This window comes from Enhydra lutris, unplaced genomic scaffold (assembly GCF_002288905.1).
Source record: "Enhydra lutris kenyoni isolate GAN:26980312 unplaced genomic scaffold, ASM228890v2 scaffoldscaffold26, whole genome shotgun sequence".
Taxonomy (NCBI): Eukaryota; Metazoa; Chordata; class Mammalia; order Carnivora; family Mustelidae; genus Enhydra; species Enhydra lutris.
In genome coordinates, this window is record NW_019154110.1 from 14,364,437 (window position 1) to 14,385,842 (window position 21,406).

Sequence of the window (21,406 nt, forward strand, 5' to 3'; positions counted from 1 at the left end):
GAAGGTACAGGATCTCTCCTGTGCTTCCTTGCTGCCTTCCACAGCTCTGAGCCCTCAGCCCATTGTTGGTTCTGCTCTGCTGTGAAGCTTCTTGCTCAGCCCTGCCTACCTCAGCTTGCCTTTGCCCCCACCTACCCCCACCGCCCAGACACTGAGGCTTTGTTTCAGTCTCTTGGTCGCTGGTTGTTGCTCCTTGCATAGTCTGTAATGTATTTTTTCTCACGATGTGAAAAGCTCTGTGAGGGCAGGGATTTCTGTTTACCCACTGCTGTATCTCAAATGCCTAACCTTTACACAGCATATGTTTTTTGATTGAATGAAACAGAAAGGCTTATTTCCCAGACTGCACATGCCCCTAGTCCTTCTGCCTGCAGAGGAGAGTCAGAGGACTTTGTTATATTTGGACCCTGTGGGCCTTGGCGAAGAATTTGAATTTTTTATCCCGAGAATACTGGGGTGATACAAAGGGCTTTTTTTTTTTTTTTTTTTTTTTTTTTTTTTTTTTTTTGGAGCAATGTGGTGTCCTGGATGATTGACAGGCTAAGAAGGTCCCTCTGGCTCCTGGATGTGAAGAAGGGGCTGATAAGGGGACAAGAGAGAGGCAGGGAAGCAGTTAGGGTGTGACTGCAGCAGTTCTCTACGTGAGTACTGTCTCCATTGGAGCTGCTCAGCCTCAGATCTGGGCCATTCTCAGTTCCAGTTTAAACCTTCCAGTGTCTCCCCATTGCTTACAAGATTAAGTCCAGGCACTTTGCGGGGTGTGGAAGCCTTCCAAGATGGGGCTCTGCCCACAGTGCCAGCCTTGTCACTTCCCTGGCATCTGAAGCCACTTTCAGTCTAGGCCATCTCTGGGTACTGCTGCCTCCATCTGGAATAGTTGGCACTCACCTAGTTATCCTTTTAAACTCACCTCAGGCACAGTCTCCCACCACACCCATGAAGCCTGTACTGAAGCCCTGATCCCCACAGCACTTTGGATAATTCCATTCTTCTGCAGCCAAGTGCGTCTGCCCCACCAGAGGGGGCAGGGACTGTGCTTGTTCCTTGTCAGCCAGGGGCCTGCCACATTGTAAGTGCTCAGTCAAACATCAGTTAAGTGAACAGAAGAGTCTGGATGATGGGAAAACTTTAAATGGTTCAGAATGGGATTGACCACTTTAGCTATGTATGCAGGAACTGTAGAAGCTAAGGGATTTGGACATTTTTTGCCTTTGATAACAGCAGGGTTTTTTAAGGAAGGCTGCGGCAGAGTCCAAGCTATTTGCTGGTGATGGAGTGACATCTGTTGTTGACATGGAGGCATGACCGTTTCTTCTGCCTGAGCTCTCCTATAGAAATGTGAAGCCTAAAGTGAAATAGATCTTTGGAGATGGCTCAGCCTCACCTTGTCTTTCACAGATGAGGAAACTGAGGCTCAGAAAGGGAAAGAGATGATCTCAAGTTATCCAGCTGTGGCTAGAACGTGGTAAAGATGTTTCCTGGCTATTGGGGCAGAATGGATTAGAGGTTAAGGGTAGGAAGCCCAGCTAGGAGGCCATAATTCCTGGTCTGCTGGTGATTAAGGAAACAGAATAGAAGCAAAAAACGAGATGTACTGAGGAGCTGGGATCCACAGATTGGTCAAGTAAGGGGCTGGGAGGTAACTGAGTAAGAAGGTTTAAGTTTTCTTTTGGATTTGTTGACCTCAGAATGGAACTTCAGGCTGAAACATCAGTCAGCAAGCAGTTTCAGCCACAACAGCATACCCTTCTTTGACAACTGATAATATGAGCTGAGATCCAAGAATCCAGAATAACTTTCAATTTCACATTTATTTTTGGTAACATTCTATTTGGGCTGGTTGGTTTGTTGAATGTCATTGTCAAGGGTAACACTCCATCTCGTGGTATAAAAATGATACAGCAGTTTTTCTTACTCTTCAAATCCTTCTTAATGGAATCTTTAGAACGGGTATTGATTGACCTTGCAAGTGGTATCACATAGCTATAGCCAAATATAATTTTAATGATGTCAGAGCTGAAGCCTAGAAAACTAACTGCCCTAGAATGACATCCAGAAAAGAAGCTCCCCCACTCCCCCACTCCCCAACTAGATTTAACCAAGAAAGAAGGGGGTTTATAAGAGAAGAAGGTGAGTGAAATAAAACAGAAAAAATATAAACGCTGGTTTGTGAGTGACTTGTCTCTCGCAGAGCCTTAGACAAGTCTGAGAGACCTGAGAAGGTAGGTGAGTGTTTCCCTTGAAGAATCACCCCACAAGGTAAAGAGCCAAGCATTTTACATCCTCAGAATATATCTGTGATAGTAAAATACTCCATTGCTTTACCTGTGATATAAATATGATACTGGCATGTCTCTAGGCTGTTCATACTATACCGGGCCATACCTAACTATTCAGTAATACAACCAAAAAGTCAATACCAACTTTTCTAACTTGATGGCTTCCTGAACTCACTACCATCTACCAAAAGGTCAAAGAAATATTACTTCTGGAAGAAATATTATTTAGGGAACTTTGCTTAAAGTCTGAGATGTCCATCCTATCCTCAAATCTACCTTTTGCCAGACCAGCAAAGAACTTCCGGCCACTTGCTTTTTAAAAGTTTAATTACTGGGGACCAGGATGCCTCAATCAGTTAAAGGTCTGACTCTTGATTTTGGCTCAGGTCATGATGTCAGGATTATGAGATGGAGCCCTACATCAGACTCCACACTTAGCAGGAAGTCTGCTCAAGATCCGCCTCCCCCCCACCCCCCACCCCCCGAAGCACACACTCTCTCTCTAAAATAAATAAATCTTTAAAAAATTGATCGACTAGCATTCACAGTTTTTACCAAATGCCTACCATAACATTCATATTAATAACTTACTTGTATAGTGCTTTATGGCTCAAACTCTTGCCGCACACAAGATCTCATCAGATGCTCATGAAAGCCGCAGACAGAAGTCAGTGCTGACCTCACCCTGAGGACTCTTGTTGGCCCAGGAGACATTTAGGATGCTCTGACTTAGTTCTCAAGGAATCTTGTTTGGAAGTTGAGTTTTTCAAGCCAATCAGTGAACCTTTGAGTGCTGAACTGAGAAGGCTTGTTCCCAAGAGGGCAGAGTGCAGAAAACTCTGGAATTGGAGGAGTCCCACAAGATTTTGATAAAGCAGATAGGGCTTGAGGGGGGTCTTGAAAGAGTCTTATTTATTATTTATTTATTATCATTTATTTAAAAGTAGGCATTGAGGCCCTTGTGTAAGTTTAGATATACATGATATAAAAGACAGATTACGTGCCTCTTCTCATGGAGTTGACTCTAGAAGAGGGGAGAAGAAAATAAGCAAGAGATAAATGAACAAATAAGTACTCTGGAGCCAATAAAAGAGGACTATAGGTGGTCAGGGAGATCTCCGAGGTAATTTTTGAGCTAATACCTTTGTTACAAGAAGCAGCCAGTCACCCTGGGATCTCTGGGTAGCCCATGCCATGCAGAAGCAGCCACTTTGCAGTGCGAACACCTGAAGTGATGACATCTTGGAGAAACTCAAAGCGGTCCCCCATGACTTGAGTGAATGAGCAAGAGAGAATGGTCAGATGCAGTGGAGGGTGGGCAGGGCCCACTCTGGTAGATTTGAACAGCAGGCGGTGAGGGTTAGCTCAGGGCCTAGCTGGGTTTCTAGAAGCTCAAGGAAATTGCCAGTCTTCAGAGGCAGATGTTTCACAAATGTCCTATACAATGGTCGTGATGATCCTTTAAGACATGAACCTGACCTTGTTTTTCCTTCTGTAGCCAAGATGGACATATACATAAGGACCTGACTCGAGTGCCCCTCCCGACCCAGCTGTACAACTGGGCTGCCCCAGAGGTGATCTTACAGAAGGCAGCCACAGTGAAATCGGATGTTTACAGCTTTTCTGTGATCATACAGGAGATTTTAACAGGTAGATCCAAGAGCACATTGACTCTGACCAGAGTCTCTACTCTTAGATTTTTTTCCTCAAGAGTTACTTAGTTTTATGAAAATGCAGGACATAGAAAATCTCTTTAAGGAAACTTCTTTGTGCTTATGGAAGATATGAGATGATCTCCCAGAAGTCTTTCTCTTTTAACCTGTTCTTTGAGACTTAACAAGGTCCACCTATCATCCTGTCAACGGCAATACATTTAACCCGAGAAAAGTTTTTAAACTGAGTGTTGCTGTCAATGCTTAGGGGTCTCTGTGAGATGCCCCTTAAGAACCTGTAAATAAGGGGCACCTGGATGGCTCAGTCGGTTCAGCTTAGGTCATGATCGTGAGTCTTGGGATCAAGTCCCACAATGGCAGGCTCCCTGCTCAACAGGGAGTCTGCTTCTCCCTCTCCCTCTTCCCCTTCCCCTGCTTGTGCTCTGTCTCTCGCTCTCAATCTCTGTCTCTCAAATAAATAAAATCTTAAAAAAAAAAAAAAAAGAACTTGTAAATGAGGAGGAAAGACTGGCCTTGGAGAAGTAAAGTATGAAATCAAACACACCGAGGGTTCAGTGTGTATATAAGCAGTGTCACTTGAAAGACACGAAAGCGTTTCCAAATCTGCAAGACCCTAATGTGAAGGAAGTGGTCACATATCAGAAGACACGGAATTTTTCAGGAGAGGGGAACACACGTACACACATACAGTAAAACCACATTCACTGAGGGGGTGAGAGTCCCTTCCTATGTAGCAGTGTTTACAGTCTGAGAGGCAAAATCATACCTTCCATGAGAGAAGTGCCTTTGGATCCTGAAGCCATGAAATATTCCTTGTGGTGTCCAGGTCTGCCAGCAGGGAGCCCATGCACACGTGATTCCAGCACCATCTCTGCAGCAGGGATTGCCCTCATAAATGGGTAAAGTGGCTTCTTGTTTATATGAATGGACTTCCAGGTAGCTTTTTCTATAAAGAGAAATTACTATTTAACAGGGTTGAGTGACTTGACTAAGGTTACCCAATTTTACCTGATTTCTTTTTAAAAAAAAAAAACTTTTTTTTTAAAGCATTCTTTTAAAAAATTTTTTTATTTATTTATTTTACAGAGAGAGAGAGAGTGAGAGCAAGAGCAAGCACAAGCAGAGGGAGCAGCAGGCAGAGGGAGAGGGAGAAGGAGACTCCCCATTGATCAGAGAGCCCAATGTGGGGCTTGGTCCCAGGACCCTGAGATCATGACCCGAGCCAAAGGCAGATGCTCAACCGACTGAGCCACCCAGGCGCCCCTTAAACTTGAGTTCTTAATGCTACTCTTTCCTATGATTTCTTCCTTAATAGATAACATACCCTGGAATGATTTAGATGGCTCAGTTATCAAAGAAGCCATAGTCTTGGGAAATTATTTAGAAGCTGATGTCAGGCTTCCAAAACCTTACTACGATATTGTTAAGTCAGGCATCCAGGTCAAGCAGAAAAACCGAACTATGAACCTTCAAGATATCCGGTACCTTCTGAAGAATGACTTAAAGGTAAGCTCTGAAGCCGTTAGTTTATTTCAGCTTACTCATCACAGTGGTTTAGGGAGCTTAGAGACCAGGAAGAGGCTGGAGATCAAGTTGTAAGAAGATTTGGAAATCCTCATTTCATTACACTCTTTCTGGGTTCCCAAGAAAAGGACCTCCTAGCTGCTTCACTTGGTGAGGGCAGCTGGGAATTGATGAAGGAGGCTGGGGAAGCTCAGCACATAGAGGGGCGTAGGCACAGAATGTGATTCAGTGACTGAGAGCTATTGTTATTATTTAATTTAATTTAATTTAATTTTTTAAGAATTTTATTTGAGAGAAAGAGAACACAAGCAAGGAGAGGCAGAGGGAGACAAGCAAATTTCCCTGCTGAGCAGGGAACCCAACATAGGGCTTGGTCCTGGAACTCCAGGATCATGACCTGAGCCGAATGAAGGTGGATGCTTAACTGACTGAGCCATCCAGACTCCCCCTATTATTATTATTTTAAAAATATTGGTAATAATAATGAATTAACTCATTTGAGTTATAGTCAGTCTGCCCAACAGGAAGAAGAGGGAATTTATTTGATACCTAGATCTGTTTCAAAAACATAAAAAACTGGCTGGCTCAGCTGGAAGAACATGAGATTCTTAATCTCAGAGTTGTAAATTTGAGACCCATATTGTATATAGAGATCACTTAAATAAATAAACTTTAAAAAAAAGTGACATTCAGATGATTATAAATTATATCCTTAATGATATTTTGCTTGTTAAAGGATTTTCTTGGAACCCAGAGAACTCCACCAACTGAGAGCCCCACGGTGCAGAGATATGAACTCCATCCTGATGTCAATGTCTATCTAGGACTGACCTCAGATCATCTGAAAGAGACCCCTAACTTGGAAATAAAAGAGCTGAAAGAAACGGGTATGGCCTTAACCCACAGGTTAAGCATTATTTGACATGAATCTCTTATGACAGTTGTAAGCTACAACTAATCAATTCCACAAACTGTACACATCACTTACACTTGGAAATGGTGGATGCCTTAGGGAAAAATCAAGATCCTTGAAATTACTAAGTAAAATTTTTTTGGCTCCATATATACCTTGGTTCAATCCAGAACTAAGCAGTAACGACTAGTTTATTTCTAGCATGATTGTTCTTAGGACTTGATTTAATTGCTTTACAAATGAAAATGGTGATTTTTAAATTCAAAGCTATTATCTGTTCATTATAGAAAACTTGAAATCATACAAGGAAGAAAATTACTTACTATTTTAATTCTGCCACTTAGAAACAACTTGTTAATGTTTTGGTGTTTCCCTCCAACCTTTAGTACCTTTAGAAATCTTAGCATTCAGAGTTAAAAAGGACCTTGTAATCATCCAGCATAATCTCCTCATATTCCAGATGAGAAAGCTAAGGGCCAGAGAACTTGTGGCTTGCTTAGGACTCCAGAGCTTATTACAGAGCTGGGATCCAGGCCAAGTGACTATCCTCTCTATCTCTTTGGATAGGGCTGGAAGCCTCTAGAATGGTGTCGTTCCCCCACCCCCTCCTAGCCAAGCGCTCATTACTTTCGCTCCTCCATCCTGTTCTCTGCAAGTTATACACCATCAGCCATGGGTGATGGGTGGTCTGTTCTGGGGTTATTTTTTGAATTATGATTCTTCCCATGATGCATTGCATTCTTGTATACTGTTTTGGCTACTTCTATCAGATACTCACCAAGAGCATGACTTTTTAACTGACATGAGTATTCAAACTCCTGTGTATGTTAAAAAAAAAAAAAAAGCTATGAATTTAGTCATTAAGATTTAGGGGTCTGTAATTTCCATGTCCTGACAGTTATGTGTGTTTTGAACGCACTATAACTTAAGCTTACAACATTTTCCCCAGGGTTTGATCTCTCCCCAGTTTTCTACTTCAACTCATGTCAAAATGGAAATTTTCATCTGTTAGAAATACCCTTGCACCCTCTGTGAGTGTATCTGGTAGTCTTCCGCACCTGTGAAGGGACTGGGAAAATAAAAAGCTGCTTTCTCTATTCTCACACCACTTGAGCAACATTCCAGGACTGCTTAGCTGCTGCATGTGATCCCTTTAATCAGTTGCATGTTGCCATTCTTTCCAACAGGTAGTCGGCTTCATTCACCCAGGGATCCCCCTTCTCCCCCGGAGAAAGCAACACCAGATCCTCAGGTCCTAGATCCAAGTATGATGACCAAGGAGATTCAGAATCAAGACACTGCTTCTCCTGCTGGCCCTGTGGCAGAAGAGGCTAGGAGCCCCAGCCCAGGTCAGGCAAGCTTCTGTAGCTTTGAAATCAATGAAATCTACTCAGGCTGCCCGGACAGGGGAGATGGCAAAGAGAAGGAGCCCCCAGAAGCGGGTTCATCCTTCGAGGGGGCTGGACCAAGCCAGGCAGATGAACTAAAGTCCATGGAAGAAGAGCTGGAAAATATGGAGAGAGAGGCATGCTGTTTTTGTGATGAGGACGAGAGCTCTTCAGAAGCTAGCACAGAGCTCTCCTTTGAGGACTGGGATTGGCAAAATGGTTCTCTTAGTTCACCCAGCCTTCCTGAGCCAGCCAGAGGAGCCAAGGGCCATGTGAGCAATAGGTGTGTGACCGAGGAGTACATCAGTAAGTGTGTGCTGAATCTGAAGATTTCACAGACATTAATGCACCAGAATGCCGATTTGCTCAGGAATATCCAACAGAAAATCGATAAACTTGAGATGATACAGAAGGAGCAGGAGGAGTGTAGGTCTTCGTGGGCTTCTTCAAGAGAGTTCGTGAACATCTATGACTCCCCTTCAGCCTTGGGCCCCCCAGCTTCCAGGTATATACCACCTCTCATACAGCTGCCAGGAGGCCAGCAGCTGGACACCAGTGGCAATTGCCTAACCCTGACAAGATCTTCCATAGTGAGAGACTTCCAAGGGGGACATTTTGGCAAAAGGTCCAGGAAAAGAAGTGGCTGTGACTGGAAAGCTGTCACCCAAGTCTCTGAAGAAAGCACTGGAGATCAGTCAGAGAAGAGCCATCAGGTAAAGCTAAGAAGTGGGAGGCAGGGCTGTGTGAGCAGGTTCTGGAACATGGTTCAACATTGCCCCTAACCCCTATACAAGGACTAACATAAATAAAACCAGCTCATAGTGGGGTCCTCTTGGCTTCAGGAAATAAGGCCTCTAGGATGGGACTCCAAGGTAGATACTCTTCGTCTCTCATTCCAACCCCAACATACAGCCCGTGTTCTTTATAAATCCTGTGCATCAGGTTGGACCACATGAAACTGCTGTTTTATAGGTCAGAATATTCAAGTATTAACAATTTAGCATGATTCACTTACTAAATATGGTCTCTTGGGCAGGTATTAATTTCCATCCTCAATTGCTTATTCATTTACTCACTCATTCAATAAACATTTCTAGAGCCAGAGGCTATACAGTTAAACCCTGGGATATGATGATGATTGAGTCACAGGCTTTACTTATGAGTAGCTCCAGTGTGGTACAGAGGGTCCTGGTCATCAAAGAAGACACCTCAAAGGAGGCGAGAAGACACAATGGGAACTGGTCTAGGAGGTGTAGCTTGAAGCTTAGTGAGGTTTCAGAGTGGCTCCTGCATCAGCTCCTAAGGGCAGGGCCTGGGTCTTACACATTCTGTGCCTTAGCAAGGGTACCTGGCACAGAGAAGGTACTTGATAAATGATCATTGAGGGAATGAATTAATGAACAAGTTCACATATAGAGAGCTGGCTGTCTCTTGAATCAGAATTTTAGAGATGGATCAGCACCGTCATTTTACATCATTTACCCCATACTCATCATCATTGAGTATGAAGCTCAAGCTCAGTGACTTGAACTTCCTAAAGTCCAGGTGTTACCGAGATGATGTTGGGATAGGAGAGGTGAGCCCCATTGGAAGAAGGATTTTATTACTTAAGTTACTTAGAGTTGCTGGCCTATGGTGGTAAAAAGCTGGTCAGCTTTTAGTGGTTTTAATTTTAAAATTCTCTACCTCAAGCGCATCCCTTTATGGCCTGCACGGGGTGGACAACTCCCACCGCCCGCGCTCCTTACTATGCCACCGCCAAGGGCCACAGCTGATTATGGGCAGGTTTCTTCACTCCTCGTCTGGTGTTCTTTCACGGTCCCCTGCTGAGTTTCAGTGAGACTGCAGTCCTCACTTAAAACGTGTGGAAAGCGTTCGCATTTGTTTCTGTATAAAGAGAAGGCAAAAAGAATGTACTTAGACTCTAGTATTTCTTTTTCTTTTGAAAATTCAGATTTCCTAGAAAACTATTAGAAATAAAATTTTTCTTATATATTATGTTTTGGTTATCTATTGCTGTGGAGTAACAACAACAACAACAAAACCCCAAACTTAGTGGCTTAAAATAGCAGTGATTTATTATTTTTCACAACTCTACGGGTCAGGAATATGTTAGGGCTAACCAGTATGATAATTTTCACTCCATGTGGCATAGGCTGGGATCACTCCCTTGACTGTATTCAGCTGGAGGCTGGGCTGGGCAAGAAGGTCCAAGGCCTCATTTATATGCCTGGTGCCCTGGATTAGTCCTTTAATTTCTCAGTTCCTAAATTTTTAATTGCACCAAAGGAAACATTACAAACCTCCCATTATTCTAAATACCTATTTTGAATATATTTCTTAGTATATTCTAAGCTCTTCTTGGTGACCATGACATTTTTCAGAACATGTGTTATTTGATGCTCCAAATAAAGTTGTTGCCTTCAGGCCCTGCTAAGGAATCTTTGCCCCCATGCAAAGGCCTCTGTGGCTCATACTTTAGGGAGCTTATGACCATTTTGTTTTATAGCATTTTAAAATTATTTATTATTTTTCTTAACATATAATGTATCATTTGCTCCAGGGATACAGGTCTGTGAATCATCAGGCTTACACATTTCATAGCACTCACCATATCACATACCCTCCCCAATGTCCATAACCCAACCACCCTCTCCATACCCCTCCCCGCCCAGCAACCCTCAGTTTGTTTTGTGAGATTAAGAGTCTCTTATGGTTTGTCTCCCTCCTGATCCCATCTTGTTTCATTTTTTTCCTTCCCTAACCCCCAAAACCCCCACCCTACCCCTCAAATTCCTCATATCAGGGAGATCATATGATAATTTATATTTCTCTGATTGACTTATTTCGCTCAGCATAATACCCTCTAGTTCCATCCATGTCATTGCAAATGGCAAGAGTTCATTTCTTTTGATGGCTGCATAGTATTCCATGGTATATATATGTCACATCTTCTTTATCCATTCATCTGTGGATGGACTTCTAGGTTCTTTCCATAGTTTGGCTATTGTGGGCATTGCTGCTATGAACATTCGGGTGCACGTGCCCTTTCGGATCACTACATTTGTATCTTTAGGGTAAATACCCAGTAATGTGATTGCTGGGTTGTAGGGTAGCTCTATTTTCAACTTTTTGAGGAACCTCCATGCTGTTTTCTAGAGTGGCTGCACCAGCTTGCATTCCCACCAACAGTGTAGGAGGGTTCCCCTTCCTCCGCATCTTCGCCAACATCTGTCATTTCCTGACTTGTTAATTTTAGCCGTTCTGACTGGTGTGAAGTGGTGTCTCATTGTGGTTTTGTATTTCCCTGTATTTCCCTGATGTTGAGTGACATGGAGCACTTTTTCATGTGTCTGTTGGCCATCTGAATGTCTTCTTTGCAGAAATGTCTGCTTATGCCTTCTGCCGGTTTCTTGATTGGATTATTTGTTCTTTGGGTGTTGAGTTTGATAAGGTCTTTATAGATTTTGGATACTAGGCCTTTATCTGATATGTCATTTGCAAACATCTCCTCCCATTCTGTCATTTGTCTTTTGTTTTTGTTGACTGTTTCCTTTGCTGTGCAAAAGCTCTTGATCTTGATGAAGTTCCAGGAGTTCATTTTTGCCCTTGCTTCCCTTGCCTTTGGTGATGTTTCTAGGAGCTTATGATGATTTTTATGCATCCTCTTACCTTTGCACATCTTACTACCATCCCAGTGCAACACATTTGTTGCCTTAACTTGCTGCAGGCTAGGAAATATAATGAAGTTTGTTAAAATTAGAATAAGCAGATCCAGGATTTTCTCTTTGGAATAAAATACACAGGCTTTGGGACGCCTGGGTGGCTCAGTTGGTTAAGCAGCTGCCTTCGGCTCAGGTCATGATCCCAGCGTCCTGGGATCGAGTCCCACATTGGGCTCCTTGCTCGTCAGGGAGCCTGCTTCTCCCTCTGCCTGCCATTCTGTCTGCCTGTGCTCGCTCTCTCTCCCTCTCTCTCTCTCTGACAAATAAATAAATAAAATCTTTAAAAAAAAAAATACACAGGCTTTAATTTAATTTACTTCTATTTCCAAAGTATTGTAGCTTTTATTTTATTGTGTCTTATTTTCATAGCATCCCCACTGAGGGATTCAGGGAGATACTATTTTCCCTGTTTTATGGATGAGGAAGCTGAAGCAGAAGACTCTCTTAGGTTATTCTGAGTAAGGATTAGACTAGAAGCCAGGGTCCAAGGCTCCTGCCACAAAGCTTGCTACCCTAATAATAATACAGGGGAAAGTTATTGGACTTTTTAAAAAAGATTTTATTTATTTGACAGAGCATAAGCAGGGAGAGTAGGAGAGGGAGAAGCAGGCTCCCCACTGAGCAGGGAGCCTGCACAGGGCTTGATCCCAGGACTACAGGGTCATGACCTGAGCCAAAGGCAGACGCTTAAACACTGAGCCACCCTAAAAGTTACTGGATTTTTGAAGTCTGTTTTTTCTGCTCGTCCTTCACTTGCTCCCAGTCTAGACTGCATTTCTGGGGGCCGACATTGTTGTGTAATGTTGTAAAGACCTCCAGCCGAGAGATGAGTTACTAGATATGAAATACGCACTGGGAAATCATCTTAGAAGGTTTGGTTATTTCTACACATTTAGTAAGAATGGCTTGAAAAATAGAATGTGAAAGTGAAAAGGAATTCCTTCATCAAAGCACTGAAACATGTTTACTGCTTTTTAAGCTGCCAACTTTTTGTGGACCTGGAAAACAGAGCACAAGTGAACAATCACAGCCCACTCAAGGAGCCAAGCACAGTCTGGAAAGAAACAGGAGCCCAAATTCCAGCAGGTGGGTTAACATTTTGTTCTCTGTGTCACCATGCCTTTAGACTCCCACGTGACCCCAGAGGCACTTAATGATCTTCATGTGTCTTGTGACAAAGAGACTGTGGGTGATGAAGAACACTAACACAGAAACAGATCTTGGCAGGTTTTCTCCTTCAGGTGAGCGGAAAGAGCCATGTAACAGAAACCTGTAGGAAAAAACATCGAAGGTAAAGGAGCTGGCAGGTTAATCAGGCAGAACTCAACAATTGTCAAAAGCAAAGCACCTTGCTCTTCCAAAGCTGCCCAGATTGTTTTTCTTAAAAAAGGAATGCCAGGTATTCCATCTGTCAGTGCTCCAGAAACCAAACTATTTGGAAACAAGGGCTCCTCAAAATAAGCGTCCCTGAGTCCAGAGCAGGGGCTGAGCGGTTTAACTGTTACCATGCAGCCTCTGATTTCCAGCCAAATCTATGAAATGAATTGGCTTCAGCACCGATCATGGGAAGGAGAGCGTATGTGTACACTGAGTTTTTAAGAATTTAGGTAAAACAAATTTTATTTTGCATAGGGGTAATTATTAAAGGCCCATAAATGTGTTTCAAGATAGACTAGTCTGTCAATTCCAGTTTTCCTTTCCTGTGGTTAAATGGTAGCTTTAATCCATGCCTTTGGAGTCAGTTCTTCTGGAAAAAAGTAACTTTTTGTTTCTCTCCCAGTGGTGATTGAGACTAATGACAAGAGTTTGCTTTTCCTTTCACGTTGGTAAATGTGTTCATTAGGGAGAATCAAGGAAAATAGCCCAGACATTTTAGTTCAGTGTATTTTACCTTTACAAAGGGAATTATTAGAGAACCAACTAACTGGCATCAAAGGGGTTAGAGCTCACATCATTGAGAGAAGCAGATGGGGTGACAGTATGGCCATTAGATAACAAAGCAAAGCCGTAGTTGTGGAATCCGATACACCCATTCACCATGTTCCCCCAAGAGAACAAAAAACGGACTAAAGAAAAGTTTAACATTTTGCTACCAATCCACCAAGTCTTTTTGAATGTTTTCCAAAGATGCTTAACCAACTGAGTCACTTAGGCACCCCCATATAGGTACTTTTATATCCTGACTTTTCATCTTACATTAGAACAAGAGCATTATCCCACTTTATTAAAAAATATCCAGGTTGTGTGCTTGACTGACTCAGTCAGAAGAGTATGCCACTCTTGATCTCAGGGTTGTGAGTTTGAGCCCCAGTTGGGTATAAAGATTACTTAAATAAATATTAAAAAAAGAAAACATCCTGCAAATTTGAACTTGTTGGATTTCCCCCATTGTTGAATTTTAGGTAGTTTCATGCTTTGATCCATTTTGAATAGGGCTGCAGTGACTTGTCTTTGCAAATTTTTCTGCACTTTGGATTATGTCCTTGGTGGATTGCCAGAAGCAGAGTTACTAGGTCAAAGGGTTTAAACATTTTAAAGATACTTGATAGCTGCTGCCAAATTGCCTTTAAAGAAGCCAATCAGATCTGACCTTTCCAGGTCAACAGTCTCTCTGTTCTGGTCCATTGGGGAAGCAGGGCATTCAAGATAATGAGGAATTCATACATATGCCACATATGTGTTTTTGAGGAGTTATTTTAATAGACGATGAGATTTATATATGATCAAGGATATGTAGAGGAAGAAAGACTCCCTTGTTTTTCAGATGAGGAAACTTGATCCACGAAGACTGAAGTATGCCAGAGGCAGGCAGCTGGTTAGTGGAAGGTAGGGTCTAGAACTCAGTGAGACTAGGCTGAAGAGCTCTGAATGTTCTTCAGGCTCCCTGGTGTCTTTTTTTTTTTTTTTTTTTAAGATTTTATTTATTTATTTGACAGACAGAGATCACAAGTAGGCAGAGAAGCAGGAAGAGAGAGGAGGAAACAGGCTCCCTGCTGAGCAGAAAGCCCGGTGTGGGGCTCAATCCCAGGACTCTGGGATCATGACCGGAGCAGAAGGCAGAGGCTTTAACCCACTGAGCCACCCAGGCGCCCCTCCCTGGTGTCTTAAGGCCGTGTTTGAGAATGTTAGTTATTGTGCTCTCACTGACTCACTGGTGTGTCTGTTACAGAATTCTGATTGAAGGGTAGGAACAGTTACCAAACCATCACCTGTGTTCTGTGGCATTGTTGGGGTGGGGGGCTCTGCTAGACCTCAGAAGTCTGTCTAGTGAAACTCGATTTCAATTGTGGGTTTCTTCTTCCTGTGAGAATTTCTCAAGAGTACTTTTAGAATCATGAAATCTGAAATTGGAAACTGAAAATAACCTTAGAGGTCTTCTAACCCAGTCCCTTCATTTCTTAGCCAGGGAAGACCTAAAGAGTCCAGTGCCCAAACCAAGCTGACTCAGCTTAGTAGTGCACTTGTCACTGTGTCAAGGCACCCTAAGGGCCCTGCTGTGTCATCCAGCCCTAGCCAGGGCTCTACTAGGTAAGGAGTCTGTGGTCTGAACATTGTGGAGTCTTGCGCTCTCTGGTGGTGGGCAGGAGTCAGTGCAGCCCCAGGAATGACAGAGTAGGGGCTGGTCCTCTGTGTGGGCTGGTGGGCTCAGGCTTGTGTCAGAAACTTGAGCAAACCGGTGTATTTGTGTCCACCCTGCTCCTCTTCCCCCAAACCTACATAATTTAGGATCAGTATGGAGTCTGTATCTTCTGAAATCTGTAATGCAAAGTCAAGAAATAATGAAGATGATGGAGAGGTACACTTAAAGTGGAAAAGTGAGTAAAGAGCCATAGGTTCTGTTGAGCCAAATGAAACTTAAAGTATATTTCTAACCTGCTTGTTATCTCTAAGTACACAGTCTGTATTGCACCAGCCTCCCATGTTCTTTTCTTCTGTTGGATCATTCCAGTTTAAAAATTAAGGCCTTTCTGATTACAAATTGCAGAAAGGAAATGTCTTTCTTTCTTTCTTTCTTTCTTTTTCTTTCTTTTCCCCCTCATCCTCCTCCTTCTTTTGTTTACCACTTACTCAGGAAAGATAAGCTTTTATTAAGATGGGTATTTTAACATTGTTTAAATGAACATGTTTTGTGTTACTAGTCCAAAGAAAAGAGACCATCAAGCCTGCCATTGTGTATACTGTTCTGTTCAGTGATTTATCTTTTAGGAAAAAACTTCTTTTCATTTCTAGACTTTATAGGAAATATTTCCATTGTACATATATTGATGCATATTATATAACAAGCGTAGCAAAACAATATGCAGTAGAAATTTAATGTGTAACATTCATTATGAAAGTAGAGAGCATGTAGTGTCACTTTTGCATATCCTGTGGGCGTTTCCTTTTGTATCAGTTTTATAAGCTTTTTTATAAGGATACAGTGTCTATGTTTTTTTAATACTAATGTCAAATGACATTAGCAAAAGTATAGAACATTTGGAATGAAGATATGCTCATGCAGATACATATATAAAATAAATAAACAAACACAGACACACACATTCTCACACAATATGATCTCTGCCTAGTCTAAAGGAACTGGACAAACTCTAGAATCCTTTCCATTAGTCTGTAGAGATTGTGATTTTCTTATAAAATCTTCACAACAAGTTCTATCTACAAGTTTTTTGCTACCTTCCATTCTAAAATTCAGAAATGTACTGAAATTCTGTCCTCCCTTCTGTTATCAATTCTTCTCTCTCTTCCCCTTCAAGCCCAACAGGGCAAGCTAGGGATGGTGCAGTTCTAAAAAGACAATTATTAAGACAATATGAGTTATGAAAGTATTATATAGCTCTTTAAAGAAGGAAAAGCTTTTGTCCAGTGTTCACAGTTCTGTTTTAAATGCTGCTTTCCCTTCTCTCCAGGGGAGGTGAAAGAAATGGCAGAGAGAGTGGCTACTGGGCAGCTGGCGGTACCACCTTGGCATCCTCAGAGTAGTGTGACTTTAGAGGATGAGGCTAAAAATGAGCCTGATCTCCTGCTGCGGCCCCTGCTGAGGGACCCTGAGAAAGTGGGCTGGCAGTGCACTGTAGAGTATCCCAGGAAAAATGAGGAGTCCGGAGGAAATGGCAAGTGTGACAAAATGGACAACAGTGACTGTGACAGTAACCAGCACGGCAGACAGCATGGGCCTCGAAGCTTCACCAGTAAGTTCAGTTGGAGGAATTGGGATAGATGAGCTCTATCAAGTTACTCACTCAAAGATACGTAAGCCTCCTGGCATATTTCCTTTGCTTGATCTTCTCTCCATTCGCATCTCTCTGGGAACCCTGAACTGCAGGGGAAAACAAATACCCTATTGATTCCCCTGTCCTTCCTGAACGTAAAGAAATCCAAAGATTCGTGAGTTTTCCTGTTACTGGAGCAGACCCATTTGCTCAAAGAAAGTTAAATAATCTCTATAGAGTGAGCCTGTTCCTGGCTGTAACCTGGCAGGGAAATGAACCTTTCTTGCCTGAATACAGTGGTAGAGGGCTGTTCCCTACTGCCCATTTCCTTGCATTGCATTTTAAGCCAGAAAAACTCCACTGGCTCCCAGAGATTTTGTGCCAGAAGAACCCAGAGACAAATGGCATTGACTGTCATCACTTTATAGATTTATAGGTTAAAACTGAAGGCCATGTAGTTCCACTTGGTAATTTGCTTGCAATCAGGGAATGGAATGTTATTTCTTCATTGTTTATAAGTCAAAGAAAGATGCATCTAAAATTATCACTTAGGTAGAAAATCTACTTGTCTTGGGCTCTTAGTATTTAGAATCTGTTCCTTTTCAAGCATTGCTCTTGAATGGGTGGGCACAAGGATTGATGATACAGGACCATGTGTTGGGGTCAGGCCAAACTAACAGTCTCCACTCTCTGGACTGACCCTGACAAATGGGACATGGCCACCCTTGGCAGAATAGTTACACATCTTCTCTCTCACACCATTCTTCTCCCCTTCCATGCCATCTAAATATCACTGAATGACTTTGGCCCTGGTTCTGTCATCATTAGATATCAGGTACCTGTCTCCCAGAAAAAATGAGAAGCCAGAGCATAGTGAAGTCTTTCAAGCAAGTTCTGATGCATCTGTGGTCATTGAGAAATCTTACAGCGTAAGTAATATGGCCTACAGAGCCAGGTTGAACCCAAGGACCTAATAAAGTCGAATTGAGTTGTTATGTATTATGCCAGTGAAATAATATCTGTAGTCGTTCTTTTTTGTTGGAGTACACACTCTCATGTCTGTGACAAGAATGAGGAAGTCTTTCTTCCCTGCCTAAATACATTTTGAGTCATTTCAACTCAAAGCACTGTGTATCTTAGAGTTTGTGCAGAACACAGAAAGTGTCAGAGTCAGGAAGCCCTTGAGCTTCCTGTCTAGTTGGATAGATAATACCAACTCTGGAAGCACAGTGTGAGGTCAGGTATCAAAGCTCATGTCCCAGCAGGTGACTGAGGTCTGATTGGAGTAGCAAGAGCAAGGCCAGGTTTGTGATGAGAGTTCCTTCACCTAGAATGTCCTCTAAGACCCAGAGACAGCTCTCAGTGGAAGGCATGTGTTCATGCCTGAAAACTGTACCTCCACAGGATCAATGCATTGAGGCTCCAGCCCTGCAGGGGTTTAACGCACCCTTGAAGCATGCAGTTGGGCCACAGTCCAGCCAGGCTAAGGAACCAGAATCTTTTATCATTATGATATGATGACACAATCACTTAAAGAATATAAACAGCAACTGAAAATGAAATAATATAAAAATACAGTTGTGATAACATTTAAGATCTTTCAATGAACATACTATTGTATTTAATCATAGCACACAAACCATTCACAAGGACAATTTAAGACAATTTATTCTTTTTCTCACATGGGCGCCGGAAGGATAGGCCATGTTAAGCACACTGGCTTGGCTGGAGAAATAGGTCTGTCAGGGAGTTGAGGAGGGTATGTGAGGCCAGGCTTATCTGAGAAGTTTCAGTTTGATATGAGAAGTAAAGGGAGCAGCTGCCAAGCATGCGGCAAGAAGAAGTGTGTGGCAAAAGCAGCATCCAAGGAAATAAATCATAAAACCTCTGCAGAGAGATGACTGAAGGTACAGAGAGGAGCTAGTTACCTGCCCATGTGGGGATCAGGGGCTGAACAGGGAGAAGAGCAGAAAAGGAGGGGTGGAACAGAGATGCTGAAGAAATAACTGGGACTTTTGAATTTTCAAGTTTTATTTTTATTACTGAGATTGCATCGCTGTTTTTTTCAAACGATTTATTTATTTGAGAGAAAGCTCACATGCACAAGCTGGCATGAGCAGGGGGAGGGGCAGAGGGAGAGAGAGAATCCTCGAGCAGACTGCCCCTGAGCTCGGAGCCCAAAGAAGCGGGCTTGATCCCAGGACCCTGAGATTGTGACCTGAGCGAAAATCAAGAGTCAGAGGCTTATCCAACTGAGTGACCCCTGTGTCCCTGCATTGCTGCTTTTAATATTATGTTCCTTCATTTGCTTTGAAACTGTAGCACCCACAGGACTCCTCAGTTCTGAGCGGCCTCAGCTTCTTTGTCTAGAGAACAAAGCATCTGTGGCTGGCTGTTCAAGCTCAGGCCCAGCCTGGGTTGTCTAGGACCTTTCTTCTCAGAATTTCAGAGCAGAAATGTCACCCAACTCCCTCCCCCTCCGTTGTGCAGATGAGGACTGTGAGTCTCAGGGCTGTCACTGGCCTCGCTGCAGAGGGTTCACAGCTTATAGTGGGGAAGGAGGGCAGAGGCAGGTGTGTAAGCAGGCAGGGAAGGCTGGCCCAGGGAGTGTTGCCCTGACTGCTGGGTAATTTTAGAGAATCCCATTATTAACACTGCATCCAACTCTAAAGGATTTGTTTATAATGAACAACAACCTAAAAGTGATTTCCTACATTATTAATAGGATCAGTCTGTGCGATCAACTTGTTCACCAGAATCTTCTGAGGACATAACAGATGAATTTTTAACTCCAGACCATGAATATTTTTATTCCTCGACTGCTCAAGAAAACTTAGCTCTAGAGGTAAAAAACCCCACAGTTTAGGGAAAAGTACTTTTCAACTTTCTTTATTTGCCTTAATTCTTTTAAGTTGTTTTTATTGAGAAAAATAGCTTACACATAAAAGTGTATAATGTTGACTTAGCAGTCTTTTCAAATTTTGAGAAAACATCTGAAAAATAAGATGTTTGAGGTCATATCCAGTTTCTCCCAAAACTGTGGTTCCTGCATTTGTACAGTGCTTCGTACTTTTTTTCAAAACGCTTTTCTTCATGTTACCTGATTCACATATTCTTCCTGTGGAGAAGAGAAGAAGGCCTGCTGTTATTCCTCTGTGTGAAGAAGTGGTGATCCGCATATGTGGGGAATTAAGCTTGGCCTGCCAAGCGTAGGTGGCGGGAGAGCCAGGATCAGAGGCCAGGACCCAGCATGAGTATGATGCTGGGCAGTGCATGGGGCTTTCTCGGGAACTTGCCCGGGATTGGCAAGCACCTGTTTGTACAGAATGTTTTCATTTGTAAAATGAAGCTGTTTGGATTTTCTTATTCATTATTTGTATAATTTCTGACTCACCTTCCTACTAACCTGCCACCTTTTTTTGGCATTTTACCAATATGGAAGGTGGGGTGGAAGAAAGGGAGGATTGATTGTATGTTTCTTTTTTTTTTTTTTTTAAAGATTTTATTTATTTATTTGAGAGAGAGACAGTGAGAGAGAGCATGAGCAAGGAGAAGGTCAGAGGGAGAAGCAGACTCCCCATGGAGCTGGGAGCCCGATGTGGGACTCGATCCCGGGACCCCAGGATCATGACCTGAGCCGAAGGCAGTCGTCCAACCAACTGAGCCACCCAGGTGTCCCTGATTGTATGTTTCAAACACAACATTTGACTGACAAGAATTCAGTGATGCAAAAAAACATCATTTCCACTATTCTGTACTTCTCATAACTCAGAGTAATTTTTCATTATTAATCCATCAACTATTCTTGATTTTACTGTGAGCAGATTGGGATGTTAAGAAAATCTTTAACAAAAACATACAAAGTACATATATACACGCATGTAATGTACATGTGTATACATACATATATACATATATACGTATAAGTGTGTGTACACATACATAAAGTGTAACATGGAGAAAAGTACACAGCTCTTACGTGTGCAGCTCATGGACTTGCACAGACTGAACACATTCATGTAACCAGTACCCAGATCAGGAAGCAGTCCTCCAGCAGACCCCCACCCCCACCCCCCTGCCCTTGCCTCCTCCAGTAGCTGCACCCTTTCAGAGGAATCAGTATTCTGACTTCTTACCCCAGAAAGTAACTTTACAGTCTGCACTATTTTTCCAAACTTTTTTTCTTTTCTTTTTTCCTTATTTTATTTATTTATTTATTTATAGATTTTATTCATTTATTTGAGAGAGCGGGAGAGAGAGAGCACAAGCGGGGCAGGGGGCAGGTGATGGGGAGAGGGAGAAGCAGACTCCCAGCTGAGCAGGCTCCCATTGCAGGGATTGAGATGGGGCGCCATCCCAGCACCTTGGGATCATGACCTAAGCCGAAGGCAAACACTAACAGACTCAGCTGCCTAGGCACCCCGCAGCCTTTTTTGGGTTTTCTGATGAAGGTCCTAAGAATCAAAACATCTTTGTTGGAATGCTGGGGAGAGAAGGAGGTAATGACATAAGGAAAATTCACACAGTTCCTCCTCACAGTGGGAGGCAGGGGAGGGCTTGTTGAGGAACACAGAGTGCAAATGATCCTTAATGTCTTTGAAATGGGTTTGTTCTTTTTCTATTAAAGATGCAGGAAACTTACAAAGATTTTCAAGGTTTAAGAACATCAACAAATTCTCCTACCTTTTGATTAA

General features: G+C 42.6%; 1 protein-coding gene across 3 annotated transcripts in view; it reads left to right on the forward strand.

Annotated features, from left to right (window-relative positions):
* LOC111151495 (testis expressed 14, intercellular bridge forming factor) overlaps positions 1-21,406 on the forward strand; it is a 94,150-nt gene that overhangs the window by 47,712 nt on the left and 25,032 nt on the right. For 2 of the 3 annotated variants that reach the window (XM_022509510.1, XM_022509509.1), the window contains exons 10-19: positions 3,778-3,929; positions 5,268-5,458; positions 6,213-6,363; positions 7,577-8,367; positions 12,482-12,588; positions 14,905-15,030; positions 15,229-15,317; positions 16,410-16,691; positions 17,541-17,641; positions 19,438-19,557. In XM_022509510.1, coding sequence (XP_022365218.1) covers positions 3,778-3,929; positions 5,268-5,458; positions 6,213-6,363; positions 7,577-8,367; positions 12,482-12,588; positions 14,905-15,030; positions 15,229-15,317; positions 16,410-16,691; positions 17,541-17,641; positions 19,438-19,557 — 2,110 coding nt within the window. The remainder of the gene's footprint in view (positions 1-3,777; positions 3,930-5,267; positions 5,459-6,212; positions 6,364-7,576; positions 8,368-12,481; positions 12,589-14,904; positions 15,031-15,228; positions 15,318-16,409; positions 16,692-17,540; positions 17,642-19,437; positions 19,558-21,406) is intronic. The other variant, XM_022509511.1, reaches the window with a different exon arrangement.